At 43.1% G+C, this 19,138-nt stretch overlaps 2 protein-coding genes across 3 annotated transcripts; one reads left to right on the forward strand and one right to left on the reverse strand.

The window, feature by feature from the left end:
* The first annotated feature begins 517 nt into the window (after nucleotides 1–517).
* On the forward strand, nucleotides 518–14,841 carry slc35a3a (solute carrier family 35 member A3a). Of its 2 annotated transcripts, XM_029632611.2 has the most exons (8): nucleotides 520–879; nucleotides 1,460–1,672; nucleotides 1,842–1,996; nucleotides 8,296–8,418; nucleotides 8,514–8,688; nucleotides 9,204–9,322; nucleotides 13,374–13,507; nucleotides 13,621–14,841. In XM_029632611.2, the coding sequence occupies exons 2-8, from the start codon at nucleotides 1,483–1,485 to the stop codon at nucleotides 13,709–13,711; spliced, it is 987 nt and encodes a 328-aa protein (XP_029488471.1). In that variant the 5' UTR covers nucleotides 520–879; nucleotides 1,460–1,482; the 3' UTR covers nucleotides 13,712–14,841. The 2 variants fall into 2 exon arrangements, with proteins under 2 accessions (XP_064865106.1, XP_029488471.1); XM_065009034.1 differs by lacking the exons at nucleotides 13,374–13,507; nucleotides 13,621–14,841 and adding an exon at nucleotides 12,825–13,367 and having other exon boundaries at nucleotides 518–879.
* A 73-nt stretch (nucleotides 14,842–14,914) lies between these two features.
* fam78bb (family with sequence similarity 78 member Bb) lies at nucleotides 14,915–18,822 on the reverse strand. The gene is made up of 2 exons (XM_029632612.2): nucleotides 17,755–18,822; nucleotides 14,915–16,817 (listed from the first exon to the last, which is right to left on the reverse strand). Exons 1-2 carry the CDS (start codon nucleotides 18,015–18,017, stop codon nucleotides 16,295–16,297), a joined length of 786 nt encoding a protein of 261 aa, XP_029488472.1. The 5' UTR covers nucleotides 18,018–18,822; the 3' UTR covers nucleotides 14,915–16,294.
* Nucleotides 18,823–19,138: the final 316 nt, after the last annotated feature.

A 19,138-nucleotide genomic window follows, 5' to 3' on the forward strand; every position in this document is an offset into this window, starting at 1 on the left:
TGCCTATTGTGCATGTGTCATTCTTTCATGGTTATTCACAGGAATTGTTTTAAGAAATGAAAATAAATAAAAACGGTTTAATTACAACAAATTGTGCTCTGTATTACAAGGAACAAATTCAGTGATAAAGCAATCAATTCAAAGCATTGATATTATGCTGCTTGGCAGACAATTTTATCCAAAGTGACTTACACAGTTTAAATGTATGCACTCACTGTACTGTATTTGATCTCTGGGGGCATTGAAGCCATAACTTTACCAATGGAGCCAGGAGGAACACGCAGGATGTAAACCATCGTTGCCTCAAACCACATTTCATGTGACCTTACTTGCCAGTATGAGCATACTTGAATGATGCCTGGACAGAAATCTTACATATAGTAAAGACCCGATTATTCTAAAACTCAGACAATGCCACCACAGTTTGCAGCAGAAACCTGTCCACCGGATTGAAATATAATGAATTGTATTTCTATGGTCCACCCATCCAGCAGACGGCAGTAGAGAGCGGGCTGAAGGTTAGTTCTTAGTGTTCTGAGCAGATGAGGAAGCAAAAATACCGTACAAGGAAGTAAAATAATACGAAATGCTTTTGACTTAGCTATGTCGTTGCAACTTTAGAATAAATACTGTCATAACGCAGACAACAATTACGGTATTATGGACAACAACATCGGTATGAAGGGGCAATGGTAGAATCCCGTTGCTGTTAGCCAGCCTGGGTCAATGGACGCGAGGACTTGAACTGTGGATAAGTTACCTGGCTAGCTACTAACAGACAGCTGAGCTCATTAGCTAGCGCTACAGCTCTCGCTTGAAGAATTACAGCTCAAGTTCAACAGCTTTTGTATTACCTAGCTAGCTTTCGAGTGCTACCAGGTAGGTCTGCTAGTCTTGCACTATCAAACTGTATGAGATTGGGTCAGTGTCTCGAGCTAGTCTTGCCTGCTTCCTTGTTGATGAATGATTAGACACCTGCGCTAGCTAGCTAGCCAACTTTCTTGGAATGTGTCACTTGCTTTGACTAATCAAACTGAATTAAAAGTTGAAGTATTAAGTTGATCATTAAATGGTTAGTTTTCTGTCATTTGTTCAATGTAGCCTGACTTGTTTTGTCTAATCCTCATTGAAAGGGATTCTCCAATCATGAGAAGGTCCAAACGCATCTCTCACACTACAAATGAAAGGTAGTTCGTTTTTGATGGACATGGAAACTGTCCGTATGGCATTTGCTGGTGCCCTTGATCTTGTGGACAAAGAGAGGATTGTGTGTTGTTGTTTGTTAGCCAGCAGGAGGAGGCCAGCTTGGCTGCCGGGCTACAGTGTCAGTGTGAGCAAATGTTTCTTCACAGCCACTGAAGCTTACTCCAGTGCCAGACCACAGGAGCAAAAGAGTTGCAGCCATTTGGCCCATCGGTCCTTCCTTTGAATGTTTTAAGACTGTCCCCTCTCCCTGCAGACTGACTCCCGTCTGTCCCCAACATGGCATCCTCCAGGCTGAAGTACCTGTCTCTGGGGGTGCTGGTGTTCCAGACCACCTCTCTGGTGCTGACCATGCGCTACTCCCGCACCCTGCAGGGGGACGGTCACCGCTACCTGGCCTCCTCGGCTGTGGTGGTGGCTGAGTTCATGAAGATCATTACCTGTTTGCTGCTCGTCTTCAAGGAGCACAGTGAGTGGTCTGGAGAGAGCTGCCTACTTCCCATCTGCAGTATAGGAAAATAAGACTTTGTGTTTATGTATAAATTTAGGCCTAGAGGAAGACTCATGGAAGGGTTATGCAAGTTATAGCTCGGTATCTAAGTTTCCCTCTATTTACACCTCTCTCCTGTATGGCACAGGCTACAGTGTTCGGGCTCTGAGCAGTATTCTGAGGCAGGAGATAGCCCACAAACCTATAGAGACCCTGAAGCTGGCCATTCCTTCTGGGATCTACACCCTACAGAACAACCTGCTCTACGTGGCTCTGTCTAACCTAGATGCTGCCACCTACCAGGTAGAACAACCTGTTATGGAGTTTTTTTTTCTCACCATCTCTACACACAATGCCCCATAATGACAAAGTGAAAACCTGTTTTAGACACTTTTGCAAATGTATTGAAAATTAAATGCACAAATACCTAATTTACATAAGTATTCACACCCGTGAGTCAATACATGTTAGAATCACCTTTGGCAATGATTATAGCTGTGACTCTTTCTGGGTAAGACTCTAAGAGCTCCTGGATTGTACAATATTATTCAAGGTCTGTCAAGTTGGTTGTTCATCATTACTAGACAGTCATTTTCAAGTCTTGCCATAGATTCTCAAGACGATTTAAGTCAAAACTGTAACTAGGCCACTCAGGAACATTCAATGTCGTCTTGGTAAGCTACTCCAGTGTATATTTGTTCTTCTGTTTTAGGTTTTTGTCCTGCTGAAAGGTGAATTTGTATCACATTGTCTGTTGGAAAACAGACTGAACCAGGTTTTCCTCTAGTATTTTGCCTGTACTTAGCTCTATCCCACTTCTTTTTATCTGAAAAGAACTCCTAATCCTTGCCAAGTACAAGCATAACCATAAAATGCAGCCTGGTCTCATAGACTACACATAACATAGAAATTGTAAATCCAGAACAGTCAAATTAGTATGATATGTTACATTTGGTATGGTTACATAAGACAGACACTAACTTAAAGCAAAAACGAATGGACTTGAACATTTAGCAAACTAAAGGTTTCGTGTTCAAGTCATGGACAACTTTAGCAATTTAGCTAATTAGAAACTTTTTAACTACTTACTACTTTTTAGCTACAGCTTCGATTGCCCTTTGCTTGAATTCCCTCCAAAAGAGTGCTGAGTGCAAACTTGAACGTTGTGAAAATTCTGTGCAACTTCCAGCGCATAGAGGTTGTACCTGCTTTTAAGTTAGATTTAACAGTGGCCAAGAATGCTATTGTGGCTATTTGATCATAATGTTGGCCTACCATAAAAAGCAATGGTAAAAATGCATCTCATAACATTTTAACATAGAAATAGCTGTTCTATCATTCAGCCTACAGCAGCAGCCAATGTATGGTGTTCAATGTAGGCCTACATTCCATGAGACAGTTGAAAGAAACATGATTATGATTTTTCAACGCCGATACCGATTATTGGAGGACCAAAAAACCCTATACCGATTAATCTGCCAATTTTTTAAATTTTTATTTGTAATAATGACAATTACAACAATACTGAATGAACACTTATTTTAACTTAATATAATACATCAATAAAATCAATTTAGCCTCAAATAAATAATTCAACATGTTCAATTGACTTTAAATAATGCAAAAACAAAGTGTTGGAGAAGAAAGTAAAAGTGCAAATTTGCCAGGTAAGAAAGCTAACGTTTAAGTTCCTTGCTCAGAACATGAGAACATATGAAAGCTGGTGGTTCCTTTTAACATGAGTTCAATATTCCCAGACGTTTTAGGTTGTAGTTATTATAGGAATATTTCTCTCTACCGTTTGTATTTCATTAGCCTTTGACAATTGGATGTTCTTATAGGCACTTTGATATTGCCAGTGTAACAGTATAGCTTCCGTCCCTCTCCTCGCTCCTCCCTGGGCTCGAACCAGGAACACAACGACAACAGCCACCCTCGAAGCAGCGTTACCCATGCAGAGCAAGGGGAAACAACCACTCCAAGGCTCAGAGCGAGCGAGTGACGTTTGAAACGCTATTAGCGCGAGCTAACTAGCCAGCCATTTCACTTCAGTTACACCAGCCTCATCTCGGGAGTTGATATGCTTGAAGTCATGAACAGCACAATGCAAAACGCACGAAAGTGCTGTTTGAATTAATGTTTACGCGCCTGCTTCTGCCTACTGCCGCTCAGTCAGATACTTAGATGCTTGTATGCTCAGTCAGATTATATGCAACGCATGACACGCTAGATAATATCTAGTAATATCATCAACCATGTGTAGTTAACTAGTGATTATGATTGATTGTTTTTTACAAGATAAGTTTAATGCTAGCTAGAAACTTACCTTGTCTTACTGCATTCGCGTAACAGGCAGTCTCCTTGTGGAGTGCAACAAGAGGCAGGTCGTTATTGCGTTGGACTAGTTAACTGTAAGGTTGCAAGATTGGATCCCCGAGCTGACAAGGTGAAAATCTGTCATTCTGCCCCTGAACAAGGCAGTTAACCCATCGTTCCTAGGCCGTCATTGAAAATAAGAATGCGTTCTTAACTGACTTGCCTAGTTAAATAAAGATTAAATAAAGCGGCAAAATCGGTGTCCAAAAACACCGATTTCAGATTGTTATGAAAACTTTAAATCGGCTCTAATTAATCAGCCATTCCGATTAATCGGTCGACCTCTACTTGACATTAACCTGTTTATCCACTTGACCTTCAGACAAGGAGATGGCTGAATTTTTTTTTTTTTTGGTGCAAGAAACCACTTTACAAAGTAAAATGCATTATTACAGACAATCAGACACATTTTGCTACCCACTGCCTATTGGTTACTTAGCTTATTCAAGGCTGTCTCAAAATACAACACTGCCCCTTTAAGGCAAAAAAATAGCTCTTTACCTGACTCGCTTTTCAAAGATGTCTAGAAATGTACATATTTTGTGCTCTTGTAGGAAGCAATCACTCCCCTATTGCTAACTACACATGATCTGTAACTGGGCTGATAACTCACTAACTTGCAAAATATATTAATAGAATGTGCACACATGGCTACATGCTGATCTCAAAACAGGCAGCATCTACTCACGATTGCTCATGCTGTAAACGCAGTACAGTTGAAAGTAAATGGCACAGATCCATATAAACAATGGTCTATTTGCATATATGGCTACTGCAGCGCTGATTGTTTATGCTGCACTGGTCTGTGTAGAATATGTCAATGCATATGGAATCCTACTCCCATGCATTATGCCTACAACAATCTCGTGCATTGTTAGTTTTGTTTTGGTATGTTGCGTTTGAAAGTGGCTAATATTGCATTTATTCGATGACTATTGCTGCAGATTTTCACCTTGTCAGCTCAGGGGATCCAATCTTGCAACCTTACAGTTAACTAGTCTAATTGATAGTGTTAACAGGGAAAACGCTCAGAAAAGTGCTACCAACGTTTTCTGAGTTAAGATCACTTTTTGAGTCAAAATGCAAGCTGAGATCTAGCCTATGCAATATTAACCAATTACAAACAGTACTGTAACAATTAGTTTGTTGTAGTAAGCTATAGGCCCAATACATGATCACCGCATATTGGCTTTGCTTGAATTGCCCTACCAATGCATTGTTGTTTGGGCCATTTTTTAAAATTATATTTCGAAGTTTGAGGTAGGTTATATGATCACATTGGCAATAGATCTGTTGTTGTATTACTTGAAGCACAGCTGAGTGTGCATGCATTAAAAAAAAAAAAAAAGCTTTTCATTTGTATTTTGCTGGTGCCTGCATCTAATGGTCAGTCTAATGGGAGAGAGCAGCAGACTGAGGGGCCGCCTCAACATCCTTCCGCTCTCCCTTACCAAAAAGGGACACCGTCTTCCAGCTGATGGCGAAACTTAAGTCTGATCTCATTATTTCTGCCTCATGCACAAATTCATGTTACGCCTATGAACAGAGAAAGGGAAATATTCCTCAACATTAAAAAAGACCCAAGACGCTAATAATAACAACGTAAGCCTATAGACTTTCCTACTCATTTACAGTACATTCGGAAAGTATTCAGACCCCTTGACTTTTTCCACATTTTGGTACGTTACAGCCTTATTCTGAAATGGATTAAATAGTTATTTTTCCTCATCAATCTACACAGAATACCCAATAATGACAAAGCAAAAACAGCTTTTTAAGACATTTTTGCAAATATATTAAAAACTAAAAAACAGAAATATACATTTTACATAAGTGTTCAGACTCTTTACTCAGTACTTTGTTGAAGCACCTTTGGCAGCAATTATAGCCCAGAGTCTGCTTGGGTATGACGCTACAAGCTTGGCACACCTGTATTTGGGAAGAGTCTCCCATTCTTCTCTGCAGATTCTCTCAACCTCTGTCAGGTTGGATGGGGAGTGTTACTGCACAGCTATTTTCAGGTCTCTCCAGAGATGTTAGATCGGGTTCAAGTCTGGGGCCCAGCCAGACTTGTCCCGAAGCCACTCTTGCATTGTCTTGGCTGTGTGCTTAGGGTCGTTGTCTTGCCCCAGTCTGAGGTCCCGAGCAGGTTTTCATCAAGGATCTCCCTGTACTTTGCTCTGTTCATCTATCCGATTCCCTCGATCCTGACTAGTCTCCCAGTCCCTGCTGCTGAAAAACATCCCACAGCATGATGCTGCCACCACAATCCTTCACTGTAGGATGGTGCAAAGTTTCCTTCAGACATGATGCTTGGCATTCAGGCCAAAGACTTCAATCTTGGTTTCATCAGACCAGAGAATCTTGTTTCTCATGGTCTGAGAGTCCTTTAGGTGCCTTTTGGCAAACTCCAAGTGGGCTGTCATGTGCCTTTTCCTGAGGAGTGGCTTCCGTCTGGCCACTCTACCATAAAGGCCTAATTGGTGGAGTGCTGCAGAGATGTTTGTCCTCCTGGAAGGTTCTCCCGGAAGGTTCTCCCATCTCCACAAATGAACTCTGGAGCTCTGTCAGAGTGACCATCGGGTTCTCGGTCATCTCTCTGACTAAGGCCCTTCTCCCCCGATTTCCTCAATTTGGCCGGGCGGCCAGCACTAGGAACAGTCTTGGTGGTTCCAAACTTCTTCCATTTAAGAATGATGGAGGCCACTGTGTTCTTTGGGACCTTCAATGCTGCAGAAATGTTTTGGTACCCTTCCCCAGACCTGTGCCTAGACACCATCCTGTCTCGGAGCTCTACGAACAATTCCTTCGACCTCATGGCTTGGTTTTTGATCTGACATGCACTGTCAACTGTGGGACCTTATAGAGACAGGCGTGTGCCTTTCCAAATCCTGTCCAATAAGTTGAATTTGCCACAGGTGGACTCCAATCAAGTTGTAGAAACATCTCAAGGATGATCAATGGAAACAGGATGCACCTGAGCTCAATTTACAGTCTCCTAGCAACGTTTCTGAATACATATGTAAATAAGGTATTTATGTTTTTTTCTGTATTGTGTGTAGATGAGATTTTTATTTTTTATTTAATCCATTGTAGAATAAGGCTGTAACGTAACAAAATTTAGAAAAGGGAAGGGGTCTGAATACTTTCCGAATGCACTGTATTACTGCTGCAGTGCTTGTTGTAGCGCAGTGGAAATAGGAAGAATGTGCATTTTATGGATGTATTTAACAGTGCTGAGTAAGAACTTAAACATGAACTCACTCATAAAAACAGTAGTTTTTTGCTGTATTCGTTGACATGGTTTTAAAATCTCACAGTATCAACTTTGCTGTAGCTTTCTTTTATGCCTGCTACGATACTGCAGATACGGTCATCTGAGCCATCCGACTGGCCAGCGGTAGGCCTATGGTGCACTTGATTTGCTCTCCGGGCACGTCGGGAAGGCAGAGTTTGTACCTTCAGACACATGTAATGGTTCAAAATGGCAACAATTTGCCTATCTGGCGCGCAGGGCAGCTGAATCGGGTGCACCTACCGCCAACATCCCCAGACTAAATAAAAAGATGTAGGAACACAAGGCTTTTTATCATTGGGTTTTTTACAGAAATGTTTGGTGATTGACTAGGAATGCTTTGGAGATCGACCACTGGATCGTGATCGACCAGTTGGTGACCACTGCTCTAGAAAGTTGAGTGAAGTTCAGTCTCGTGCTTCTCTCTGTGGGCTGATATTTCTTCTGCGCTGCAGACTCTGGGCTACTGCGTGCTGCTTTAGAGGGAACATTGTTTGCAACTACTTAGCATGTTCGCTTACAGATAATTGTCTATGTGTGGGGAAACAGAGTCATTCAAAATCATGTTAAACACTATTGCACACAGTGAGTCCATCCAACTTCTTATGTGACTTGTTAAGCAAATCTTTACTCCTGAACTAATTTTTAGGCTTCTCCATAACAAGTGTGTTTGAATACTTATTGACTCCTTTCAGCTTTGAATTTTTAAATAATTTGTTACAATTTCAAAAAAACATTCCTGTTTGACATTATGGGGTATTGTGTGTAGGCCAGTGACAAATAGTAAGTTCAGGCTGTAATACAACACAATGTGGAAAAAGTTGAGGGGTGTGAATACTTTCTGAAGGCACTGTATTAGTGTCTGGAGTAGTATATTTTTTTATGGTGTCAAAATGGTGTCCCCTGTTTTCCCCTTGTCTGTCTCCACCAGGTGACCTACCAGCTGAAGATCCTTACCACAGCTCTCTTCTCGGTGTCCATGCTGGGCCGGAGACTGGGTGTGTACCAGTGGCTCTCCCTGCTCATCCTCATGGCTGGGGTTGCACTTGTGCAGGTAAACTCTACTCTTAACTCCTTTACAATCTACCTTTAGTTTTTCAAACCTGCATTTTACACACTCCAGTATGTTTGTGTGTGTCCAATGTCTAGTGGCCCTCTGAGTCCCCTGGGGCCCCTGAGAAGCAGCAGCTGTCTGCGGGGTCCCAGTTTGTTGGCGTGGCGGCGGTGCTGGTGGCCTGCTTCTCCAGTGGCTTTGCTGGCGTTTACTTTGAGAAGATCCTCAAAGAGACAAAACAGAGTGTCTGGGTCCGCAACATCCAACTGGGTCAGTATGAAACGGTTCTACTATACTAGGGTTGTAAGGGCACTTGTTCCAGTTTCCCGTCCCAGAATTACTCTTGTTATTATCAAATAAATACGATTTATGACAGAGCTCTAGTACTGTGTCTTTGAAGTGAGTTCTTAGTGTTCCTTCCTCCTCACTGAAACCCTGCATTTTCTCTGTGTCAAATGAGTCTTCCTGCTGAGTTTATTTTTATTTTTTTACAGCCGAACATGTGAAGCGTGTTAATTCTCCTGTGATTAATTTCCTGGTGTGAACTTGTGCTAGTTTTCTGTATAGAGTTTCTGCATTGAGAAAATGCTGCATTCATCCTCATACACATTGGATGAGACTAGTGTTTTAACATGAATGTCTATGGATGTAGACATAGTTTTTTTCAGTCAATCACTGCAGGTTATTGTTTTTGGTGAAAGCTGGCAGGGTTACGTTAAATCCATTTTCCTATCATTCATATTCAGTTCAAACTCACATCATCTGACCTGTTTGTCTGTGTGTAGGAATGTTTGGCCTGGTGTTTGGTCTGATGGGGATGTTTGCGTATGATGGGGAGAGGGTCCAAGAGTCTGGGATGTTCCAGGGATACAACACAGTCACCTGGATAGTGGTGGCTCTGCAGGTACATCTCACTATTATTTGTTTTTACTTCACCTGTGAGCTGCAGGTCAAATGTAGTCAGTATGTACTGTTAGTTCACAAGCTACAAATGTGAAGAAATGGTGTTGTTAGATTCTAAATAAACAGAGTAAAACTCACAGACAACTAGTAAAGATCAAACCAAGTTTATTCACCCACTGGGTCACACCGCTGCATAAGACAAAGACATATTTACACAAGCACTGGTATTTAAACCGTCCTCCTATCCTGAGGCATCTCACACATCTGGACAGCCAATACATCTCTGTTGCTAGACAGGACTTTAGTGATGCCTGTTCTTTCTCACTTCATCTGGCTTGACCTGACCTTGGCCCAAATTCCTCACTCCTCCCCAACTCACGGCTGTCCTGTTGACTTGTACCAGACTGTGGCCCTTCTCTCCATAGGATACCTGAACAATAACATGTTCTGACAGAATGTAAACATTCTGCGTTCCCCTTTCTCCCTCAGTAACATGGAATAAGGATATTTCAAGTTTAAAAGTCAGAACCAGTCGTGGCCAAAAGTTTTGAGAATGACACAAATATTAATTTCCACAAAGTTTGCTGCTTCAGTGTCTTCAGATATTTTTGTCAGATGTTACTATGGAATACTGAAGTATAATTACAAACATTTCATAAGTGTCAAAAGCTTTTATTGACAATTATATGAAGTTGATGCAAAGAGTGAATATTTGCAGTGTTGACCCTTCTTTTTCAAGACCTCTGCAATCCGCCCTGGCATGCTGTCAATTAACTTCTGGGCCACATCCTGACTGATGGCAGCCCATTCTTGCATAATCAATGCTCAGAGTTTTTCAGAATTTGTGGGTTTTTGTTTGTCCACTCGCCTCTTGAGGATTGAACACAAGTTCTCAATGGGATTAAGGTCTGGGGAGTTTCCTGGCCATGGACCCAAAATATCGATGTTTTGTTCCCCGAGCCACCTAGTTATCACTTTTGCCTTATGGCAAGGTGCTCCATCATGCTGGAGAAGGCATTGTTCGTCACCAAACTGTTCCTGGATGGTTGGGAGAAGTTGCTCTCGGAGGATGTGTTGGTACCATTCTTTATTCATGGCTGTGTTCTTAGGCAAAATTGTGAGTGAGCCCACTCCCTTGGCTGAGAAGCAACCCCACACATGAATGGTCTCAGGATGCTTTACTGTTGGCATGACACAGGACTGATGGTAGCTATCACCTTGTCTTCTCCGGGCAAACTTTTTTCCGGATGTCCCTAACAATCAGAAAGAGGATTCATCAGAGAGTGACTTTACCCCAGTCCTCAGCAGTCCAATCCCTGTACCTTTTGCAGAATATCAGTATGTCCCTGATGTTTTTCCTGGAGAGAAGTGGCTTATTTGCTGCCCTTCTTGACATCAGGCCATCCTCCAAAAGTCTTCGCCTCACTGTTAGAGGTCGACCGAGTATGATTTTTCAACAGCAATATCGATTTAAAAAAAATACAATTTATTTATTTGTAATAATGACAATTACAACAATACTGAATGAACACTTTTATTTTAACTTAATATAATACATCAATAAAATCAACTTAGCCTCAAATAAATAATGAAACATGTTCAATTTGGTTTAAATAATGCAAAAACAGTGTTGGAGAAGAAAGTAAAAGTGCAATATGTGCCATGTAAAAAAGTTCCTTGCTCAGAACATATTCAATATTCCCAGGTAAGAAGTTTTAGGGTGTAGTTATTATAGGAATTATAGGACTATTTCTCTCTATACCATTTGTATTTAATTAACCTTTGACTATTGGATGTTCTTATAGGCACTTTAGTATTGCCAGTGTAACAGTATAGCTTCCGTCCCTCTCCTCGCCCCTACCTGGGCTCGAACCAGGAATACATCGAAACCCTAACCCCTTGCAGAGCAAGGGGAATAACTACTTCAAGATCTGAGTGAGAGCTTTCACCGATTTGAAACGCTATTAGTGCGTACCCCGCTAACTAGCTAGCCATTTCACATCGGTTACACCAGCCTAATCTCGGGAGTTGATAGGCTTGAAGTCATAAACAGCTCAATGCTTGAAGCATAACGAAGAGTTGCTGGCAAACGCACGCAAGTGCTGTTTGAATGGATGCTTACGAGCCTGCGTCTGCCTACCACCGCTCAGTCAGACTGCTCTATGAAATATCAAATCATAAACTTAATTATAACATAACACACAGAAATACGAGCCTTAGGTCATTAATATGGTCAAATCCGGAAACTATCATTTCGAAAAAGAAAAACGTTTATTCTTTCAGTGAAATATGGAACCGTTCCATATTTTATCTAACGGGTGGCATCCCTAAGTCTAATTATTGCTGTTTCATTGTACAACCTTCAATGTTATGTCATAATTATGTACAATTCTGGCAAATTAATTACAGGCTTTGTTAGGAATAAATGGTCTTCACACAGTTCACAATGAGCCAGGCGGCCCAAACTGCTGGATATACCCTGACTGCTTGCACGGAACGCAAGAGAAGTGACAATTTCCCTAGTTAAAAGAAAGTCATGTTAACAGGCAATATTAACTAAATATGCAGGTTTAAAAATATATACTTGTGTATTGATTTTAAAGAAAGGCATTGATGTTTATGGTTAGGTACACATTGGTGCAACGACAGTGCTTTTTTCGCCAATGCGCTTGTTAAATCATCATCCGTTTGGAGAAGTAGGCTGTGATTCGATAAGAAATCAACAGGCACCGCATCGATTATATGCAACGCAGGACACGCTAGATTCATAGTAATATCATCAACCATGTGTAGTTAACTAGTGATTATGTTAAGGTTGATTTGTTTTTTCATAAGGTAAGTTTAATGCCAGCTAGCAATTTACCTTGGCTTCTTGCTGCACTCGCGTAACAGGTAGTCAGCCTGCCACGTAGGCTTCTTGTGGAGTGCAATGTAAGGCAGGTGGTTAGAGCGTTGGACTAGTAACCGGAAGGTTGCAAGATCGAATCCCCGAGCTGACAAGGTAAAAATCTGTTCTGCCCCTGAACAAGGCAGTTAACCCACCGTTCCTAGGCAGTCATTGAAAATAAGAATTTGTTCTTAACTGACTTGCCCAGTTAAATAAAGGTATAAAAATGTTAAAAAATCATCCACAATCGGTGTCCAAAAATACAGATTTCTGATTGTTATGAAAACTTGAAATCGGCCCTAATTAATCAGCCATTCCGATTAATCGGTCGACCTCTACTCACTGTGCGTGCAGATGCACTCACACCTGCCTGCTGCCATTCCTGAGCAAGCTCTCTACTGGTGGTGCCTCGATCCCGTAGCTGAATCAACGGTCCTAGCGCTTGCTGGACTTTCTTGGGCGCCCTGAATCCTTCACAACAATTGAACCGCTCTCCTTGAAGTTCTTTATGATCCGATAAATTGTTTATTTAGGTGCAATCTTACTGGCAGCAATATCCTTGCTTGTGAAGCCCTTTTTGTGCATAGCAATGATGACGGTACGTGTTTCCTTGCAGGTAACCATGGTTGACAGAGGAAGAACAATGATTCCAAGCACCACACTCCTTTTGAAGCTTCCAGTCTGTTATTCAAACTCAATCAGCATGACAGAGTGATCTCCAGCCTTGTCCTCGTCAACACTCACACCTGTGTTAACGAGAGAATCACTGACATGATGTCAGCTGGTCCTTTTGTGGCAGGGCTGATTTACAGTGGAAATATTTTTGGGGGATTCAGTTCATTTGCATGGCAAAGAGGGACTTTGCAATTAATTGCAATTCATCTGATCACTCTTCATAACATTCTGAGTATATGCAAATTGCCATCATACAAACTGAGGCAGCAGACTTTGAAAATTAATTTTTGTCATTCTCAAAATTTTTGGCCACGACTGTACAGTTTTAATGGAAAATTCTTGCACTTTTAATCATGTTGAATGAATATTGCCATGCCTCTTGACTAAGGTGCTATTGCTTGATCTCGTTCCAATTGTGTGAGCTTTGTAGTATTATAGTGTCACTTTGCCCACTGCTCATCCAGTCCATATCTGGTGTGTGTTTCTCTAGGCACTAGGAGGGCTGGTTATAGCAGCTGTCATCAAGTATGCAGACAACATCCTGAAGGGTTTCGCTACGTCTCTCTCCATCATTCTGTCAACACTCATCTCCTACTTCTGGCTGCAGGACTTCGACCCAACTAGGTTCTCACGCAACACACACATTCTCTCTTGAGGCGGGTTATTTTAATTACCTAATTGAATGTCGTTTGTCTCTGACACGTGTAATGCTGTGTCTTGTCTTCTGTCCTCTCCAGTGTGTTCTTCATGGGTGCAGTGCTGGTCATCACGGCCACCTTCCTGTATGGCTACGAGGGCAAGCCCTCTCCCAACCCCAGTCGTGCCTAGGGGACATCGCAGAGGGGGGAAAAGGAGGTCCGAAAGAGAGATCAGGTAAAAGAAGATATGAGAAGAAGAAAGTGGAGAGGAAGAGAGAAGTGGAGTGAAGGACACTAGACTAGTGGCATTGAGATGGGCCTCTGACACCATGAAGTGCATCAACTATGAAATGTGACCAGGAAGTAGCCAGACAAGGCTGTTCCTCACCATGGTTACCACTACAGAGAAATACACCCATGAGAAATAGACCCATGAGTCATGACCAAGCTGAGCAGTGTACTGGTCAGCCAGCTTACCGCACTGGGCCAAAACTAGTTGGGGTGGTTCCCCTGTCTTAATGTTACTGTCATCAGCTAAATCATGAAGATGATGGGTAAACAAAGACACCATAATGTTCACACATGACTTGTGACAATAGTCCAGATGTATTGGACTCCACAGACTTACTGATGACATACTGATGAACTATGTTGCTGTCTCACTGCTGTAGAGACTGTTTGTGGGTCGTTCCACAAAATGTGTGCCTTTTGCGCCCCTTTGATATTTTAAGTAAACATGGTGCACCAATATTACATTTTTAAAAGTCTTATATTAATTGAAGTGCCCTTTTGTGTATATACTGTATTTCTAAAGATGATTATTTATTTAATGTGATTAGTTATTCATTTACATTTTTCCCAAATTTTAAGGTCAACCCTGTTACCTGAACTTCATTCTCATTTTAAATATAAAGAAACACTGAACATCTAATTGTCAAACCATATAGTGTAAAAAAATCTGGTTCTACTCTTTTTGGCCATTTTCTGTCACAAGGGGATTTATGGCTGTTTTTGAGATTAAATCGTCAACCCTGTTACTTTAATTGGCCTTTACTATAGTATCTTTTTGAGATGGGAAAATTTGTTTTTATGAAGTTGAACATGTGGTCTTTGACAGAGTGTTAAATTACGTGATATCAAACACTTTTTTCCCCAAGTTACACTACTCAAAAGGCACCCAATTGGTGAAACGACCCTTGTTCTTTTCCTCTCCTTGTCACTTGATTTGTTATTTGGGGAAGCGGGTAAGAATGACTTTGTTACTGTATTTACCAATCATGAGGAACGCACGTCCATAAAGAAAATGTTTCCTACATCAAAGACGAGTGTGTCATTTAGAAACTCTACAAGTGCTCTGATCCAAGAGATGCAAACACAGTCACACTCATGCTCTCCCTATTATATCTGACAGTAATACATCTTCTGAGTGCATATTGTGCATGAGACCTATAGCTCAGAGGATGAACTGATTCCACTGACCCTCTGTCAACACCGAAACATGAATACGCAGCAGCTGTGTGTACACTGGCAATGTGGGACTGAGGGGAACAACTATTACACTTGCAGATTAATTCAAAGACGTTCTTATAACACGCAAACATGTTTTACCTTCATTTTATTGAATTAAAAACAATGCTTGCATGCTAAATCTCCCACCCATCCATAATGAAACCTTTTGGAATACCTGCCTACGTTGTCCCACTGTACATGTGATTGAATGTACAGTTCTGTACATCCTCCAGTCCGAGTCATTCTGTTCTCAGGCACATCTGTTACTGTGAATGACTGGCTCTCAATGGACGTTTGTCACCATACACAGTATGTGATATGACCTTCAATATAAACAGTTGATTTGTAATATCCTATTCAACCCACTTGTCCCTCATAGAATTATGGCTTGGGTGTAGTCACAGAGGGTGTGTGTGTGTGTGTGTGTGTGTGCATGCGTGTGTAGTCGCAGAGGGGATGTGTGTATCAGTGTAAAGGCTAGTATGGTTTGCACCTCAGTAATGAGCAGCATGGGGAGTTCATTTTGTTACATTTTCAGACTCTGTCTCCTCTGTACATCATACCTGACCTGGCCCACACTGCTGTTCTCATTGGCCATTCTGTAGGTGGCTATAGAGAGCCTGTCTTCCCCTTCTACCAGTAACACATTCATCCTTGTCTGTAACTGTACTGAGCATGAAGGCTGCATTTAAATGTACTACAATCTTTGTTCTTACATATAAAATACATTATACTCCCCAATCTCACCTGTATTATACCCATAAAGCCACATACATGTACTGCTGGGCCTCTCACACCTCGGGTTAGTCTCAAATGGCCACCTATTCTCCACATAGTGCATTACCTTTAACCAGAGCCAAAGGGTAATGGGGTTCCATTTGAGACACAACCCTCTACATCACTGTCATAGAGCCAGAACAGTCTGTAATTAAAGATGGCTGCTCTCATCTCGGTGAAGCAGCATGGTGTGCAGTAGGCTACAGGCTGCTCCCCTAGAGTGTAGCCTACTCTGAGCCCTGCTGGGCCTGGAACACTCACAAAGGACTAGTCCTCTCTGCTTCTCCAGGACAGAGGATGTTATTAAGGCAGAGGTCCCTCTGTGGGTCTGGTCTGTATTTAGGCTCTGGTCCAGGCAGCAGTCCTCTCTCTCTACTCAAAGGCAGTGGTGGGGATTTAAGGCGGCTGTCCCCCAAGTCTCTGTCCATATTGATCTCATAATGGCAGGATGTCTGGGCCCTAGTTACACCTCCCTTCCCTCTCTCTGCTACTTAGGAGGGATGACCACTAGGGGTGGGCCCTTCCTGGGCCTCCACATCAGCACCTGGGCGTCGTTGGCGTTGGGCCTCCCCAGGGCGTTGGGGGGGATGGGCTCCATGTGGGTTAGGACGCGGGGCTGGTCCTGGTGTGTCCGGCCCGTCAGGGTGGCTCTGGAGCCCAGGGGCATGGAGGGGTCCACCAGGATGTCCACCCTCATGCGCCACTTGACCGTCTGCAGCAGGATCTTCTCCCGCGTGGCCGTGTTGAGGGCCACCAGCCAGGTGGTGAAGCTCTGGTCCCTCTTGATGCGGGTGAGCAGGGGCAGGTTGCTGTCGCTGATGGGCACGGCCCAGGTCACACTGGGGTAGAAGTTATCGTTCATGCTGACGGTGAAGCGCAAGGGCTCGGAGGTGGGCCCCGCCAGGGTGACCGTCTCTGTGGTGTTGCCGTACCAGGGGTAGCTCACCCCGTCTGAGTCACTGATGGCCCTCACAAGACCTTCACGCAGCTCTGGTAGCTCCCAGCTAGACCTGCAGGAGGACAACAAGTCAGAGGTCAAACTACAGTTGAATAGATGATGGGTTGGAACCTGTTCTTAGTGGGTCATGGGTGTTGAACTGTAGGTTCACAAGGAGATTCAAAGGGCTTTAGCTGTCTCACGCAGCACATTACATTCGGGAGCCTCTGTGTTAGACATTCTCAAAAAGAACAGAGTAAGACATACAAATACATAGATGTTTGATAAATGTATTTCACCTCAGGGCTCCATACTGTAGACTATGTATGATAGATAGATGGTTCAGTGAGTCAGTGGAATAATATCTTGTGTTTTCCGGCCAATGAGAGGGTGTCGGCTGGTGTGATCTGATGCCACGTTCTCCCCTTCAGATCAGCTCCATTTGTCATGTTTTTCTGCTGCACCCCTAGACCCCCCCCCCATCCCCAGTCAGGATTAAACACCTCCTCACATATGCCTCCTCCAGAGAAAAACACCCCCAGGCAGTGCTGGAGGAGGCTGTATGTGTTACTCGTCTGTAGGTGTGTGATTCTGTCTCCTGGAGAGAAGGGAGCGTGGGAGTGTGTCAGTGCATCTCTCTCTCTCTCTCTCTCTCTCTCTCTCTCTCCCTCGTTTCTGTGAACACAATGTATGTCTAGGAGCAGTTGTGTAGCTCCTCTGTCATCTCTATTTTGATGGTGAAGTCACAGGAACAGAATCAATTGGTGGGGGTTTGAATGAAGGAGGGTGAGTGCATAGTTAACCTTCTGTTTGCACAAATGCTCTGCTACACATACACTCACACATATCCACATATCAAGTGTTGCATTGCATTCATGTCAATTTTGATGGCACACAAAACACACACTTCCTACAGCACCAGAGAAGTGACAGTTTGGGACAGAGCAGCAGAGGGAGGTGGGAGCAGCTGGGGAGCTTCAATCAGCAGCCTGGAGGAGAACTCAACTCACATGCCAATGTCATTGTAGGTGTTGTAGAATTCCATCTGTGTGCATGCCTGGATCCAACCCACCACCCAAGTCTCATTACGGGGAATAGGGGGCATCACTATCCGTGCAGAGGCCTTGAAATAGGCCGTCTTGTAGCGCAACACTATAGGAGAGTTCTCCTCAATAATTGTCGGGGAGTGATCGATAGTGGCGGAAACGTCATAGACCACTATGTTTTCGCGTTTGATGCGCGATTTACAGGCGATGCTCTGAATGCAGCCCATGATGAGATTAGGGTTCTAGTCAGTTGGACCAGACAGGATGATAACACTGTCACGTCCTATCGACCTACAAACAATATGCTTAATATGTCACATTAGTCAATGCATTGTATGCATCCAAAAAGGCAATCAGTACCATTTACATTTATGCACAAAGATAACAGATAGGTGGTCAGATCTTAGGATAGGGGAGCAGATTAATTAAATAACATCAGTTGGTGGTATTGGATCCTCTCTACGCCTCGGATCGCAAGTGTAGCCTATCGGTGTCTGCGTGGCACTGCCCTCTCTTCCAGTCCGGGCTTCCGTGGGCTCCAGCCCCTCAAAATGATTCAAATCCATACGTCCTCTTACAGGTCTGTGCCGGTTGATGCTCTTCTTTCGTCCCCGGGCTGTCATGTCACAAGCCGGGGGAGAGCGGCACACTCAGAGGCGTCGTGTCAATGGCCCAGTCGGGTGGTTGTCGTGATGCATGATGATGCGGCGCTGGCGGCTCACGAGGCGCGCTTGATCCGAGCGATGACAATCTAGACCACCAGGCATTCCTCACCATGAGTGTAAAACGAAGGATAAAACACAGTCAATGCAGGGAGATCCCCCATTTTTTATTCAACGCTTCCTCTACATAATTGGCTGAACAACAGACTCGCGCTTTGATAAATCAGCGGGTGAAAAACAAGTGTTCAAGAACCTAGAAATCATAGACAACAGTTCTATCCAATCCGACAATCAGTGTATCGAATTGTTGCTGCATGGCTGATAAAATCCCCGTATGGACACATTAAGGATGCTGTCTTGTCTCCTCTTCTCTCCCAAGGCGATGCATCGTCTGGCGCTGTTCAGCTTCCTTGGTGCTGATGATGCTGAGTGAACCAATGAACAGCAGAGGGAGAGGGAGCGCGTGGGAGTGCCGGGAGTCCTTTATTTGGCCGTAACAGTCTGTGCATTTCCTCCATGTCTTGAATGGCTATAGCCTATGATTGCTAGGCTACTCACATTCATCAAGTGTCTGCCTGGTGATAAGAATAGACCAATTGATGGTTGAATTTTTTATGAGCTGCATATTCACAATCATGCAATGGCAAGCTATTGTCAAATCTAGCTCCATTCTTTGATGGCAGCAC

This window comes from Oncorhynchus nerka, linkage group LG24, assembly GCF_034236695.1.
Source record: "Oncorhynchus nerka isolate Pitt River linkage group LG24, Oner_Uvic_2.0, whole genome shotgun sequence".
NCBI lineage: Eukaryota > Metazoa > Chordata > Actinopteri > Salmoniformes > Salmonidae > Oncorhynchus > Oncorhynchus nerka.

Excerpts from the sequence above, each read along its gene's own strand:
- fam78bb (XM_029632612.2), bottom strand. The coding sequence starts at position 18,017 with ATGGGCTGCATTCAGAGCATCGCCTGTAAATCGCGCATCAAACGCGAA. Across the intron at positions 16,818-17,754 it reads ACCTACAATGACATTGGCAT|GTCTAGCTGGGAGCTACCAG; the intron begins GTGAGTTGAGTT and ends GTCCTCCTGCAG.
- slc35a3a (XM_029632611.2), top strand. The coding sequence starts at position 1,483 with ATGGCATCCTCCAGGCTGAAGTACCTGTCTCTGGGGGTGCTGGTGTTC. Across the intron at positions 1,673-1,841 it reads GCTCGTCTTCAAGGAGCACA|GCTACAGTGTTCGGGCTCTG; the intron begins GTGAGTGGTCTG and ends TGTATGGCACAG. Across the intron at positions 9,323-13,373 it reads GGATAGTGGTGGCTCTGCAG|GCACTAGGAGGGCTGGTTAT; the intron begins GTACATCTCACT and ends GTGTTTCTCTAG.